Source organism: Dreissena polymorpha, chromosome 13, assembly GCF_020536995.1.
Source record: "Dreissena polymorpha isolate Duluth1 chromosome 13, UMN_Dpol_1.0, whole genome shotgun sequence".
In the NCBI taxonomy this organism is placed as follows: domain Eukaryota; kingdom Metazoa; phylum Mollusca; class Bivalvia; order Myida; family Dreissenidae; genus Dreissena; species Dreissena polymorpha.
Genome location: NC_068367.1, coordinates 62125884 through 62142067, shown reverse-complemented (window position 1 = coordinate 62142067; position 16184 = coordinate 62125884). Strand labels below are relative to the sequence as shown.

At 34.9% G+C, this 16184-nt stretch overlaps 2 protein-coding genes across 3 annotated transcripts in view; both read left to right on the top strand.

The window, feature by feature from the left end:
* The window catches only part of LOC127855499 (dipeptidase 1-like), an 87624-nt gene that overhangs the window by 24187 nt on the left and 47253 nt on the right, over positions 1–16184 (top strand). The window lies entirely within an intron of this gene.
* LOC127854712 (uncharacterized) lies at positions 6400–12641 on the top strand. Its single transcript, XM_052389771.1, has 3 exons — positions 6400–6591; positions 8061–8891; positions 11853–12641. Exons 1-3 carry the CDS (start codon positions 6427–6429, stop codon positions 12639–12641), a joined length of 1785 nt encoding a protein of 594 aa, XP_052245731.1. The 5' UTR covers positions 6400–6426.

Below are 16184 nucleotides of genomic sequence, written 5' to 3'. Positions count from 1 at the left end.
ATAGATAGTAACACGGTACCGCTAAACAGTTATATAGGAACAAACACGGTACTTCTCCAGTTAAACAGGAAGTAACACGGTATCGCAAGTTATATACTAGGTAACATGGTACCGCTACAGTTGTATAGGAAGTAACACGGCATCGGTACAGTTATATAAGAGATAACACGGTTCCGCCGTAGTTATATATGAAGCAACACTGTACCGCTACAGTTAAAAAGGCAGTATCACGGTATTGCTACAGTTCTTTTGTTAGTACCACGGTATCGCTACAGTTATATAGGAAGAAACATTGTATTGCTACAGTTATATTGGAGGTAACACGGCACCGCTTCAGTTATATAGGAAGTAACACGGTATCGCTACAGTTATATATGAACAAACACGGTACCTCTACAATTAAACATAAAGTAACACGGTATTGCTACAGTTATATAGAAGGTAACATGGTGCCGCTACGGTTATATACATGTAGGAAGTAACACGGCATCGCTACTACTACTACTACTACTACTACTACTACTACTACTACTACTACTACTACTACTACTACTACTACTACTACAACTGCTACTTCTACTACTACTACTACTACTACTACTACTACTACTACTACTACTACTACTACTACTACTACTACTACTACTACTACTACTACTACTACTACTACTACTACTACTACTACTACTACTACTACTACTACTACTGCTACTACAACTACTACTACTACTACTACTACTATTACTACTACTACTACTACTACTACTACTACTACTACTACTACTACTTCTACTCCTCCTCCTCCTACTACTACTACTACTACAACTACTACTACTACTACTACTACTGCTACAACTACTACTACTACTACTACTACTACTACTACTACTACTACTACTACTACTACTACTACTACTACTACTACTACTACTACTACTACTACTACTACTACTACTACTACTTCTACTCCTACTACTACTACTACTACTACTACTTCCACTACTACTACTACTACTACTACTACTACTATTACTACTACTACTATTACTACTACTACTAGATATTTTTGCATCTTGAATATCAACTTCACATTTTAGCTCGCTATTGTTCTGTGTGCATCAGAGAAAGGACCGCCAAGTGTCAATACAACAACGACGTAATTAAACTTCGTACGTATCTTTAGTTCAGAATCATTGTAGTGGAATTATAAACTGTGCGCAAACTGTCCCTCTTTTCTGAAAATCATAACTTTAGTGTTTTTGGTGTTCACTACTAACTTCAAAATTCTGCGATATTCATAAAATATATTTAGATTATGTTGCAATTCCCGAGCGTTATTTGGAAAAAAAAACACAAGAAATCGTCTGAAATCATCTACATCTATACCATTAATACCACTTTCAGAAAAGAATGATTCTAAATCATATAAAACATTAAAAAAATCGGCGTTTCTCATATCTATCACCTTGAATACTTTCGAAATCTCAACTTTATCTTTTACAATATTTAACTCTAGATTTCAGAGATAATTATATTGTTTTTACAATATCAAACATGGTTCCTTGTATTCCTAGTTTACAGAGTTTGCACCAAAGCTTTTCTCGAACAACATAATCAAAGGCTATACTTTATTCAAGTCCACTAAACACTCTAAAGCTGTTTTCCTTGATTAAATAAGGGTGTCAGTAGACAATGCGATACAAAAATATTATCAAGAGTGCTCATTTTTTGTCGATGATCTCCAATGGATGCATAATTATGTTCCAACCAATGTGAGAGTCCGATATCTCAAATGCGAGTAAACCGTTTTTCTTAAATACCCAATAATATAATACGTCTAAAGTTATTTTCGTCAGTAATACTACCTTGCGTACATGTACAACGCAACCTTCAGAACAAGAAGTTTGAAAGCAACCACTATCAAATATTTTGTTGAAAAAGGAGTATGTAAATATGTAAATTTAAATATGATTATTTATAACCATATCAGGGCCTAAACTTTTAAAATATTTCAATTCCTTACTAGCTTTATTAATAAGTAATATTGAAGTAGTTTTTTAATTAATTAAACATTACACTTAACTCGTTCCTCTCATACCGTTCCAAACAGAAGATTACATCCTCATCAGGCGTAAATAACTGGTATTACGTAAGTTGTAAATAAACTGCGGAGGTGTTTCCGCTAAAAAAAGATAAAACATCTTGTAGGTTGATACATCTAACTGTGTACCGAAGTGAAATGTATTATGTTTTCGCCCCGTTTTGCCGTCAGAAAAAGTGGTCGTTTAGCTTGCGAAAGCATTAGAAAACTAATATGTTGACCCTGAGATCACTCAATGGTCATTTATGAAATATGCACGTCATTTCATTTTTTTTTTCGTTTGACAAAATGTGGTTTCTATGATGGTATGGTTACCAAAATAATTGAAAACTACTTAAGTCTTGATCTAGCGATAAAAAAACGTTAGCTAGGTTGATGAAACCTGGTATGTGGAAAGAGGCCTACAGCGGGAACATGTCCGTTATTTCAGATTTGTCCGTCTGTCTACCCATCATTCTGGCTTTTCGAAATATCCACATACTTCAGTGACTCTAAAAGTGCATAAATTACGAAACACAGTATTTAGATGCAAGTTATTTTCAGTTATTTCGTTAAATTAAAATTGTGGTTTCTACGGTTAAATAAATGAATACGCTTTTGAAATTTATGGTGATTATGTTCTGATTTCTACAACATTTATTCGGTAAGGGACTTCTAAATTGTCTGTTACGAAGGATTGTTTATTAAGCCTTTTTTAACATTGTGTAGCAAGCAATTTCTTAAAAACAACGTTCCTTATATGATTGACTTTATATCATACGTCGAATGACATTGATGAGTTTAATGAAACAAAAATCAAAGACGGATAAGTATGTGGGTTGTTTATATGGTTCAATTAAACAAACATGGGCACTTCACTAGTGCCAATTAAAATAAAATTTTATTTTACTACTGATGGTAACATTAATTGATAGACAAACAACGGCAAATCGACAGTAGAGTCAAGACAAAACATTTAATTATCGCTCGATTGGTCATTGTCGGCTCGGGTACTACTTAAATGTAGCCCGGGTACTCTTAAGTATACTTACATGTACACCGGGTACGGTAAATATACTTAAACGTACCCGGGAATTTGAACGCTAAATCGGTCGTTGTCGGCTATTTTTGTTAAATTAATTTTGTGAACATTAGTGTCTATTTTCTGTTAAATGGCCTCTATATCATCGAAACTCATACTCAAAAAGCATGTTGATGTAGGTTTTCTTTAAAGAGAAGTTTGTTTAAGATAAATAATATCGTTTTACAGTATCGGTTTGCACGTTTTACGACATCGGATTTGGGGCGGGAAAACAACTCGGGTACAGTCTAATATCGCCTGGGTACGTTAAAATATATTAACCGTACCCGACGTACATGTAAGTATACTTAAGAGTACCCGGGGTACTTGTTAGTAGTTTCCGAGCCGACAATGACCAATCGAGCTTAATTATATATGTAAAATACGATATTAGTTACTTAAAGTGAAAGTGTCATAATTTGGATTTGACACATGGCTCTTTGGACTACTTTTTAAGAAAACGTTTTGTAAACTGTATATAATCTATTTGTATGTTTGGAACGAAAATACACATAGTAACGTTTCATGACTAAAATCCATGTTACCCTCATTCAAGTATGTCAGTTTCACAATTAGATGCATTGCATTTCCTTAGTAATAGTGTCATTAAACGATTAGGGCTCTACCATTGTGTTAGTATACTGCACAATGTTGAATAGTGCTCTACCATTGTGTTAGTATACTGCACAATGTTGAATAGTGCTCTACCATTGTGTTAGTATACTGCACAATGTTGAATAGTGCTGTACCATTGTGTTAGTATACTGCACAATGTTGAATAGTGCTCTACCATTGTGTTAGTATACTGCACAATGTTGAATTTTATATCCATGAATTATTTCCTATTATTGTTAATTTATCAGGTAATGCAACTATATGTTTCTGTCATATCTACATAATTCGAATGATATGTTATTCTTTAAGTGCTTAAATATATGTACGACCAATTCAATATACATGTGGATTACTTGTAATTGTTATTCTATTGGGTGTGCTACCTTCATATTAGAGATATATTAATTGAATTGTTCTCACTAAATAGTCAAACCATTTGAAACATCAATTCGCACGTATTGTAATCAGATGACGGATTTTCTTTTTAGGTTGTTTAAATAATATTCGTGATATCGTATTATGTCAAGATATATTAAATATGAAACTGCAGATACATTATAATGAGACAACTTGTTGTTCACATCCACTAGACAAGTGACAGATTGCCAATAAATTACCGCACCAAACGTATATCATGACTATTAAGCAGACAAGAATTGCGACCACGGCACTTGAACGGTCATTACACAGGCATTGAATACTGTCCTTCTTACTTGAAACATGATTTAGAGAATAGAGTTACTTCGTCACCATATATAATAACGTCTTAAAACCTATTTGTAGATACGTTGTACTTTTTTAATACTTGATGGCCAAGACATTTTGAGTTGTGCTTAACCAAATTGTGATTTATTAAAATCTGAAATTAATATTTTAGATGCGTAAATTCATAAATAGGATTTTATAATGATGCTTTATACTATATAATTTTTACTTGAAAATCCCTTCTATGGTTAAGGCATTTTGTGATTTATAGTGATTAGTGATTTAATTATAATAGTGATTTAATTAAAAAAAATACTTAACGTACTGTATTATAATGATGAAGTTTTTTCTTCAAACCTGCGGTTTAAAATGAATTATGACCGTAGCAAAGAAATTGATAACCCCCTGGCTCGGACTACCCAATAAACTCGGGTGTGTGAGGACGATATTGTGTTCATGTTTTTGAAATAAGTGTAGTTTTCAAACAGAAGTGGACTGTGGGGCATCCTTGTTCGACATACGTTTTGAAGTATTGTGTTAATTTACATTTGTTGTCTATGACACGTGTTTCATGATGATTTTCATTACCTTTATTGCGGTGCTTAATCAATAAAGGAGCCTTTTCACGTTTTGGTAAATTGACAAAATTAAAAATGTTGTTTCAGATTCGCAAATTTTCGATTTAGTTATGATATTTGCGAGGAAACAGTAATACAGAACGTTTACCATGCTCAAAAATAGCCATTATATGCATCTTTTGACGATTTAAAAACCTGAAAGTTATAAAGCGTTGCAACGCGAAACGATTAAATAATATGAAGAGTTCTGTTGTTGTCGTTATATTTTTGTGAAACTACGAGTATTGCTTATATAACGTATAAAATACATTCTACATCGTATGAGCACGGACGGCCGAGTGGTCTAAGTGGTAGACTTTTACTCCAGGACTCCAGAGGTCAGTTGTTCGAGCCCTGTTGAGGGTTTCTTTTTTTTCTTATTTTAATTTTATTCTTGAATTTTCACTGGAGCTTTTTAGATCCACTGTTTGCATTTATCAATATAAAGCATTTAATGACAAACTTCAATACATGCCAAAATCTGTGAAAAGGCCCCTTTAAATATTTCATAATCACATTATGAAAAACTTTTTTTTCATTACACTGTAGATATATTACATTTTACTTCATTATACAATAATTTATCTTGATTATAATTCGTTATAAATATCGGCACGCAGCTGGTGTCAAATGTTGATGTCATCATTTGTTTTCGGGCATATAAAGTGATACACATAGGGAATTTACAACACAAATCTTCTGATCTAGAAAGACATCGACGGGAATTTTAAGATTTGTTTCTGCGATCAAAATAATATTTTTTTTAACTGGATCGATGTATGTGTTTGTTGTCTTGTCAATAATTTGTGACTTATATATGGATGCTATTGGTTGGAAAATGAGGAAAGGCGTTTCCAATAGAGTCGTTGTGTCCAATGAATGTTTGATACATTATTTGTATTGCGTATGGTTTCCCAGTATTGGAAAAATGAGTAACCCGTATATATCTCTAAATTGGAAAATGTTTTTTATTTCGAACAAGCTCTTGTTTTAAACGCACGCTTTCGTTCCAATGCTTATATATATATATATATATATATATATATATATATATATATATATATATATTTGTGGATTTACAAACATTTGATTGTTTTTCACCATTGAGGCGTGCTTGACGTTTCTCTTGGCAATAAATTGCGAACTAATAGACTCGTTTTATTTCTTCTTTACTTGATGTTTCTTTAAACAAAATTCGAATCAAAATCATTAATTATAAAGCAGAAAAAAAGTAAATGACTTGCTTCATATATTCCAATGCTTTTTTATTCTATTCCTTTTTAATCATTTCATAGGTACCAATCACCCGACTTTCATATAATTTAATAATGTTTACTTCTGGAAGAACAAACTACAAAATGAAAAGGACATGTGTGGTTCTCATACTAAACCACGTACTGTCTTGTGTGTGCGGGATACATTCAGAACAATATATCCAAAGCTTTAAAGAAGTGTGTCCATATAACAATCTCTGCTATGAAAATGCATCAAAGGTAAGTTTTTATTTTTTGTCTATGTTAACTATTAACTTTTGCAATAAATGTACATGCATACCAGCTCTGTCGTGCTTTTTGTTTGTTGATTTGGTTCCTTGACATAAGTAAAAGGCAACGTGCTATAGTACGGTTTATCTGCTGGGTATTTGAAATGTCATCTGAAGAATAAAATTATATGTTCTCTATCGTTTCTAGACTTATGTTTGTTTTCCTTGGTACTCCGGTAATGTTTACAAGTTACAAGGTGAAATTGAAATGTTTTCCTTAAATTAATACTTATATATAATTGTTAAAAAATATATGTACTAAAACTACTTTAGAATGCTTATAACAGTCTACAAACCAATTTCAAATCAATATCGTTTAAATAAAATTAAAAAAAACACGTTTATAATACATTAACAGAAATTAATATGCGTACTTTTTCTCGACGGCATCATTTTCAACAAAAACACATACAAACTAGCACACCAACATGCATACCATTCATAATACATGGTGAACGTTAATTTCACTGAATGACTTCCGTTGTTCGATTAAAGCGAGACTATACGATATATATACTATACGATATATATATGAATTTATATAAAATGTGTAAAAAAAACTTATTATACATATATTTTAATATAAATTAAAATAAAAGTTAAGAAGAACATGTGTCGAAAAATGCGAAATAAGCAAGATATTTAATTCTGAAATCGAGAATGTCTGTACAGTCGAATTCGCCAGCATGTATATCATGCATGTACGATGTTAATCTAAATTTAGTTTTACGGATCATTTTAATTTACTGCAACGATATATATTTATACGACACACGAACAAAATCTCCGATTCTAATAAAAAGACGAATGTTTCGGTTATTGTAGGAACATATGTACGAAATATCTTCGTCATAATCGGCTAGGTGCGCTAATTTGTCTGTGCTGCATTTTATGAAATTCGTTTTCAATGTATAATTTTTCTTACCTGTTTGTGTTATTGTAACATATTTTTATCAATACATTACAATTTAAAACATATAAATATCCTGTAGTCTCGCTTTAAGAACTTCAAATGCAGCGGCTTTCGTACAGCACGAAACACATATCTTCTCAATCATGGTCAGCACTCTCAGCTATAACTGTTTCGATCAAGACTTTTCATTGACGGGTGTAATAACTACTAGCTCCACGCTTTGCTTAACATTCTTTTTCCAGGATATTTGATTATAAAATGATATATATATGTATATTTATTTAAATAGTCATTTATATATGTATACATTAATACATTAAGTCAATTACACTAATGATGTGTTCACACAGACTTGAGAAGTTAAAAAACGTTCATTATTTCTTTTCGTTGTAATTTATCCCTTCATAAAACATTACAAAATTAATTTGTATTATTGAAAACATAATATTTAGAAAACCGTTTCTAAGATGATAAGTATATTTTTCAATATCCATATCTTGTACTAGTTGAATACAGATCCGGATGTGAGCCCGTGTTGCGAAGAGTGCTCCTGTGAAGCTGACTGTTACTCGTTCCAGAATTGCTGCCCCGATGCGATCACCTTTGACGCCCTAGATCAACCGCCCATTATCCCCTGTGTACCCTGGTATAATGTGTACGGCATAAATGTTACCCTCGACGACCCTTCTGAACAATATGGCTACAGAGTCATCTCCTCATGCCCTCCTGGAAATATTTTTCATACAAGCACGGAGCTGTGCGGAAAGGCTTCGCGATCTCTCGACATCATAGTCTCTGATTCCACAGGGCGGGTGTACCGTAATGAGGACTGTGCGCTGTGTAATGGAGTTACCACGTTCACGAGGTGGGGCATACGTATGCTATCATGTGACGGCTTGTTTTTCCAAACGTTCGACTCTCTGGAAGACCGGGACAACTATGTCCGTAACCATTGTTCGATAGTGGCTGTCCCACCAGAAGAGAAAGTCAATCGATGCGTGCTCAGGCCATATCGACAATGTGCAAAAACAAATGACGTAGATTCTGACCGAGAGGATGCCTGTATTGATAACGCTAATAACATAATAATATATAGACAGTCTACTAAAACGCTGATTGCATACGCTAACGCAGATTGTTACCTGTGTAATAATCCACTTTATGGAAATAGCAATATTAACCACTTATGTAACGTCAAACACTTTGGAGGCAAGAAAACGGGATTATTTAAAAATGGGATGATAACCACACTTATTGACTACCAAAAATCGGTTAACACACACCAGCAGACGGGTGATAAATATTGTAAGGTGACAGAAGTCTACGATTACATGACGGTTGGTATAGTATTTTTGAACACTGAGCCAATTTTAATTGGAAACTTTGCATGCATTTTATCCACTGGCTTTGTGCATCGCCATTTAGGATGGTCACTGTATTTACCCGTAGGCTACGTACCCACTATCACGATCGGCGCAACAATTATAATAAAAATAAGAATAATCTCTTAATTTTCCGAAGGTAACTCATTAAGACAACACATTGATACAAAGTCATGCAAACAGTTTAACAAAGGCAATCTAATTTTCACTGAGGCATTCAAACAACTATGGTATGTATAATGCATTTCTTCATTATAATGCAAACATGTAGACTTTGATGGGCATAAGAGTACTGTAACAGTGTAATAGAAGTGTCATAAAAAGCAAGTATATTATATAACTTCTCTTATATTATTAATTTCTCTTTCAATATTGAAATGGTCTCAAGGAACATACATTTATTAACAGAAAGTATTTAAGAATATAAATGTATTGTTGATTACATTTTCCCATATGCACACACTCTGACGCACACACGCACACACGCACGCGCACACACACACCTATACACACACACACTAATATAATTACCATATCTTAATTAACACGACCAATAACAATAACAAAAAGTTACCAAAAACAGCCGCGTACTTTATTGCACAAAGTCAGAGTTTAAAAATGGGGAATACATTGTTCTTGAAATAGTTTACGATTGACAGAAGTGGCTGATATACACAAATATTATAATTACAGAAAACAATATTCATGAGCAGTGTTGTTCACAATAGGATATGAAATTACAAAACTGTTATGAAGAATAGCCTGCACCTCCTTGCTATATAAATAGTTTGAAAAAGCAATATGTATATTTGTTTGCAGAAATTAAATCTACAGTAATCATTACGACACTTATGGAGGAGTATTTGACTTTTGAATAAGAGGAAAACAGAAAAATGTTACTACGCGTGAGACTCATTTTGCGCCTCAAAGAGGAAATATTTCTTAAGCCTATGTTTGAAAGTGGTGAGAGTGAGAGATTGGCGAATACTTACCGGTATGTGGTTCCATATTTCCATACCTGAGTAACTAAACGACCTTTTTAAAAGATTTGAGTGAGGTGTTTTATGCGTCAAATCATTGTTTGATATCGATCTTAAATTGTAATTATTGTTTTTCACCAGTTTTATCAAGTCGTCAATATATGTGGGCGTTAAATTATGAATAGATTTGTAAATAATTATACCTGTGAAATATTTACATCTGTTTTCAAAAGAAAGCCATTGTATTTTTTTGTGGTAAATCATAATAATTTATATTTAAGTTATTACGTAATATTACTCTTAAAAACCTTCTTTACAGTTTTGATATGCTGTTTATGTCTCTAGAATTTGCATTTAGCCATGTGACATATCCATAATCAATAATTGGTGTTACATACGCATTATAGAACATAATTTTCATCTATCGTGGTCTTAAGCGTGACCATATCGTGTTGATCCTATACGATCTTATAAGGTATAATTGGATCTTGATTTCTTCTAAATCGTGTTAATCAAGGTAAATTGTTTGAACGGTGTGAAATGTGTACGATTAACACGTCGTTACAAATCGCATCAGATCGTATTGTTGTTTAACAAAGCGCTGCAAATCTTATTAATGCATTCGTACTTCCAAATCGTGATGATCGTATCCGACCTTGTTCACAAATTCTGATGCGAAATATTGTGATATCATGAATAAATAAAATCGGGGTTGGATTTATATCATTCGGGTCCAGTTATCTTTAATGCTTTTTGTAAAATCATGAAAAACATCGAAACGGCAATCGTATCATATCGTCATAAAGCGGATTGATTCCTTATAAACTAAATACAACGTATCACCTCGTACTAGAACGCACTTATTCGGAAAATCGTGTCGGATCGCGACAGAATCGAAGACTCTTTCGAAATACTCCCAACAAACTATACGTGTATTTATGCGACTTTAAACTAAAGTTATCCTCAAGCACAAATAATCCGGTCGCCGGACGTTGTGTCCGATCTCCAGGCATCGGGAAGACTGGACACGCCGGAGCCGCCCGCCGTCCGATGAGTGACACAGTTTAATACCTCAGTCACAAATAATCCGGCTGCCGGCCGATGTGTTCAATCTCCATGCATCGGGAAGACTGGACAAGTCGGAGCCGTCCGCCGTCCGATGAGTGACACAGTTGAATACCTCAGTAACAAATAATCCGGGCGCCGGCCGATGTGTCCAATCTCCAGTAATCGGGAAAACTTGAAAGGTCGGAGCCGTCCGCCGTCCGATGGGTGACACAGTTTAATACCTCAGTCACAAATAGTGACCGATCACCGTCCGATCAGCGGACGACGTATTTTTCCGATGTTTTCCGTATATTCCGGCGCCGGCCGATAATCGCACGGTCAACTGGTCCTTTTGCAACATCAGGTTGCGTTCTGAGTAATTTTAAGTCTCTTTAAAAAATTTACCCGACGTTGGATCCGTGAAGGAATCGAGTTGAAATCGGAATAAAATCGGACGATCAAAGAACGTTTATCGCCCGGCGATCGCCCGACATCGGAATCTGTGTACGTGTCTCATGACGAGCTCCGTCCGGCTTCCGTCAGTCATCGTGCGGACGCCCCCCGGCCAATAGATGTTCGACGGCCGATGTTTATGACCCTTGGAAATACCTTGATTTTGCCGATGCACGTACAATCAATCCGATGTCGGGCGATAACCGGGCGTTGATAGTCCGATCCTTGAAAAACTGTTATTACGTATAAAAAAACTCCATCACACAAAAAGTATAGTAAAAACCCATCAGACAAACACATTATTTTAGTTTTTATGCCTGAGAATGACATTATCAAAGTTTGTCATTTTTATTTGACCCATACAAGATTAAAATTAAGTTGGTATGTTTACTCATTTATCGCATAGCATGAAATGATAACTGTCTTGTATTTTCAGAAACAATGCCGAAAGCTCATTTGTCCACGAGGATCAATGGCGTTCGATGATCAATGTGTGAACTTAGTTAAAATGACTGGTATGACACTTTTCTTTAAAGTTCCTTCAGAACTAACGTATGTACAATTAGGCATATTGACATCAGGTGACTTTCTGGAGTTTGCCTCGATTCTTGAAGAGTACGTCTTAACGGCATACAATATTTCCTGTGAAATGTGTCGCAGTAGTCGAACAAGTACGGGCTTCGCAATGATGCGTTTAGCGGTAAGTTCCACGTGTCCAATGGAAACTTTACACAAAATTGCGAGGGAAATGTCAACGAGGCTGACATATCTTAATGTGACCATCAGCGGACGTCTAATAACCATGCCTGTGTTTGCCGATGTAGCAGTGTTCGGGCCTCAAGTCAAGCCGATTGTGACGGGTTGTGATCAGGTTTATTTTGTGGCCGGTTTGGCTTTTCCTGTGCACGAGTGTCCGAGTGTACAGTTATCCTTTGCAGACATGAACAACGCCGGCATTGCAAACGCTGAAATGAACAAACTGACCTTCAGCGATTGTATTGGTGTGACGTCAAATGATCCGACCCTGATTAACATATCGTACTTTAGAAACTTAACATATCACTGTCCTCCATCAGATCTCCAAACAAATGCATCCAGGGTATATAAGGTCTGTATTAATTCGTATTTCAGGCTGCGAACTACGTCCTCGTCTTCAAAACGGTTTGATTTGCTTTACTTTTCGATCACTGTCTTCGTGATCGTTTACCTTTGTTTGTTTATTTAAATGTGTATCTCAAGGTGGTTATGTATGTAAGAACATGCTTAAAAATGGGTTAAAATCGCAAAAGCTGTGTAATGACTTTTCGCGACCACAGCTGGAATCATTTTATTTGTTGAGTCCTGTTATATTGATACGTGTTTTGTCCTGTATTGCTATTGTGGCAATTGACACCGTGTCTATTAAAGGCGATCAGATGGCATCATGATGCCATTAAGTTACGTTTAGGGAATTGTATTATTCCTGTATCTATCTATGGCTTTGTTTATAACGTTATCATTCTCTTTGGAATTTAGCAATTGTTTACAGGCCCGTAGCCAGGTTTTTGAAATGGGGGAGTGCGAACTTTCCCATCAACGATTGAGCAAGGGGGTATGTTCGGGAGGGGTTGTCTTCCTCCTACAATTTGGGGGTTTGGGTGTTCTCCCCCTAGAAAATTTTGGAAATGAAACCTAAACCTATTTAGAGACTGAAGTCATAGAGCATTTTTATATGAAATTTCACTTTCATTAACCATACTCAGTGACTGATCGACATGAATATGATATAACATACATGAATTCCCCACTACCGTTTTTCAATAACCACCTTTTTTATCAGTCACGGAAATACATAATATAATATGGTGTTTAACCCGACACTAATACGCGCGCACATACTTTGTTTACACATGCAACAACACATTTATAGAATGTAAAATCAACAATAAGAACGGTAAAACATTTCATTATTTATTGGAATCTTGGAATTTGATAAAATTAGGATGTTTTACTATTGCAAACTTCTACCATTCATTAATCGAGCAAATTAAATGGAAATATTTGACTTTTTCAAAACAATTGTTTGTCTGCTACCATGGATAGAACCAGAGGTCTAGCATTGCTCTGCTCTAAACGTGCTAATAGTGTATTGTACAACAAACACTGATTGACAAAACTGGGTCTTCTCTAAACTGCATCAATACTAAACAGAAATCAAAATATTATAACTGTTTACTTTTATTTTGTTAGACTAGTTTTAACAAATTAGTCATCTTTTTTATAAACGAATTTCAGAAACATATAACAATTAAGGCTTTATAAAGACCCTATAACCACAAACTACTGGCCCTATGGTCTTAAAGTCATTAACAATGTATACCAGGACGTTGAAGAAACAAGATGGTATTATTTGCCAAGTATGCTCAATATCCTTCACATTTATGAACATTAAACGTTAACGTCCACCTGATCATATGTTATAACGTTTATAATATAATTCATTACAAGATAAGTATTGATGCAAAGCATCAAAGGGCGTCGGGAATTTCAGTGTAAAAGGCACTCAATGAAGTTGCATGATACAATATTTTTTCTACTGTAAATATTAATAAATTGGCCGATAATTTTAAACAAAATAGAAAAAGATACTGGTTTAACCATTATCCATGATTTTGTGTTATATCCCCCAAATGACCATTATCTATGATGTTGTGTTATAACCCCCAAATAACCATTATCTATGATTTTGTGTTGTAACCCCCCAAATATTCCATAGTTAATTTTATTAACATTGGTTTCCTAATTTTACTGGCATCCGTGTGCAATTTTCATTTATGGAACAGAACTGTGAAGGTTTTAAAAAATCTGCTTCATCTCACAAAATGCACATTGATAGTGTCAACTAAAAAAGTCCATACCAAAGGGTCCATACCACCTGGATAGTAAAACGTGTTGCGCTTCGCGCTAATTAAGGAACAGAAAAAGTATCACAAAACGCGCATTTACAGTGTCACCTAAAAAAGTCCATACCAAAGGGTCCATGCCACCTGGATAGTAATACGTGTCGTGCTTCGCGCTCTATATGTGGTTCTAAAAAAAACTCCGAGGAGTGCTTGACTCTAGGGAAACGGGTTGCTGGGACACAGCTCCTCCTTGATAAGCGGCTGCTTCTCTTATAACAACTCATCGTTACAATCAATAGTACGTGTCGCGCTTCGCGCTCTATATGTGGTAGGGATAGTACTTAGGGCCTATGCTAGACAACCATAAACAACAACAAAAATACATGCATAATAGATGTGTTGTTTGCATTTATTTTTTAATATAAAAACACGTGTATTTTTTATAAGATATTTCAGAGATGTAAGAAATTATAATTAACGTTGTCACCGCGCGGCATCCATTTATTTAAATAAAAATGTACTGTAAAAGTTTTAATGTGTTAACGAAGCCCCACCCTCTAACACATATATTTCATGGGCATTATAAAAACAAAAAATGGTTACAATAAAACAGCATATTTATTTAAACTAAAATGTCTACATCAAAACAAAAAGTTAACATAGAACACAAATAAAATAATTTGATTCTACTGGTGCTCGAACCTTGGACCTCTCACATGTGAAGCGAGCGTGTAACCACTACACTACGGAACCGCTGGAAAAATCACCTTCTAACTAAGATATGTGGCTGGGAACGAGATTTTGACCCATCTGGTAAAAAAATGACTTTTTTAGTTAGGCATATATTATGAAAGTGCTACAACTGACAAATCAAAATCTGAAATTTGAGCATCAAATTTCTAACAAGAGGCCCATGAGGGCCTGAATCGCTCTACTGCTATAAAAACTGTGCAGGTTTGGAAATAATAAGATGGAAACTATGTACTTAAACGCGCAAACAAGCAGAGTTTTCTCAAATTCAACGGGAGATTATTGTGTACATTTTTTCTTCGATACTGCTCACATTTAATAGGGTTCAAGTCCTCATTGATATAAAGATACTGTGCAAATTTGGAAATAATTGGATGATAACTGTGGAATTAATTGCGTAAACAAGCGGGATTTCAAAATTTTTTAATATTCAAGGGGAAGTCATTCTGGACTTATTGCTTCGACATTGCTCTTGTAAACAAGGGCTGTTTGTAAAACATGCATGCCCCCCATATGGGCTGTCAGTTGTAGTGGCAGCCATTGTGTGAATACGTTTTTGGTCACTGTGACCTTTGACCTAGTGACCTGAAAATCAATAGGAGTCATCTGCCAGTCATGATCAATGTACCTATAAAGTTTCATGATCCTAGGCGTAAGCATTCTCGAGTTATCATCCGGAAACCATTTTACTTTTTCGAGTCACTGTGACCTTGACCTTTGACCTAGTAACCTGAAAATCAATAGGGATTATCTGCCAGTAATGATCAATATACCTATGACGTTTCATGATCCTAGGCATCAGTATTCTCGAGTTAACATCCGGAAACCATTTTACTATTTTGAGTCACTGTGACCTTGACCTTTGACCTAGTGACCTGAAAAGCAATAGGGGTCATCTGCCAGTCATTTTCAATGTACCTATGAAGTTTCATGATCCTAGGCCTAAGCATTCTTGACTTATCATCCGGAAACCATTTTACTATTTCGAGTCACTGTCACCTTGACCTTTGACCAAGTGACCTGAAAATCAATAGGGTTCGGGTCCTCATTAAATTAAAGACACTGAACAAGTTTGAAAAGAATCGGATGAAAACTGTGGACTTTATCGCGGAAACGCACGGACGGACAAAAACCAC

Bases quoted from the DNA above. Each gene is read 5' to 3' on its own strand.
- LOC127854712 (XM_052389771.1), top strand. From the start codon at position 6,427: ATGTTTACTTCTGGAAGAACAAACTACAAAATGAAAAGGACATGTGTG. The intron at 6,592-8,060 runs GTAAGTTTTTAT...ATCTTGTACTAG, and splicing joins GCTATGAAAATGCATCAAAG to TTGAATACAGATCCGGATGT. The intron at 8,892-11,852 runs GTTGGTATAGTA...TTGTATTTTCAG, and splicing joins AAGTCTACGATTACATGACG to AAACAATGCCGAAAGCTCAT.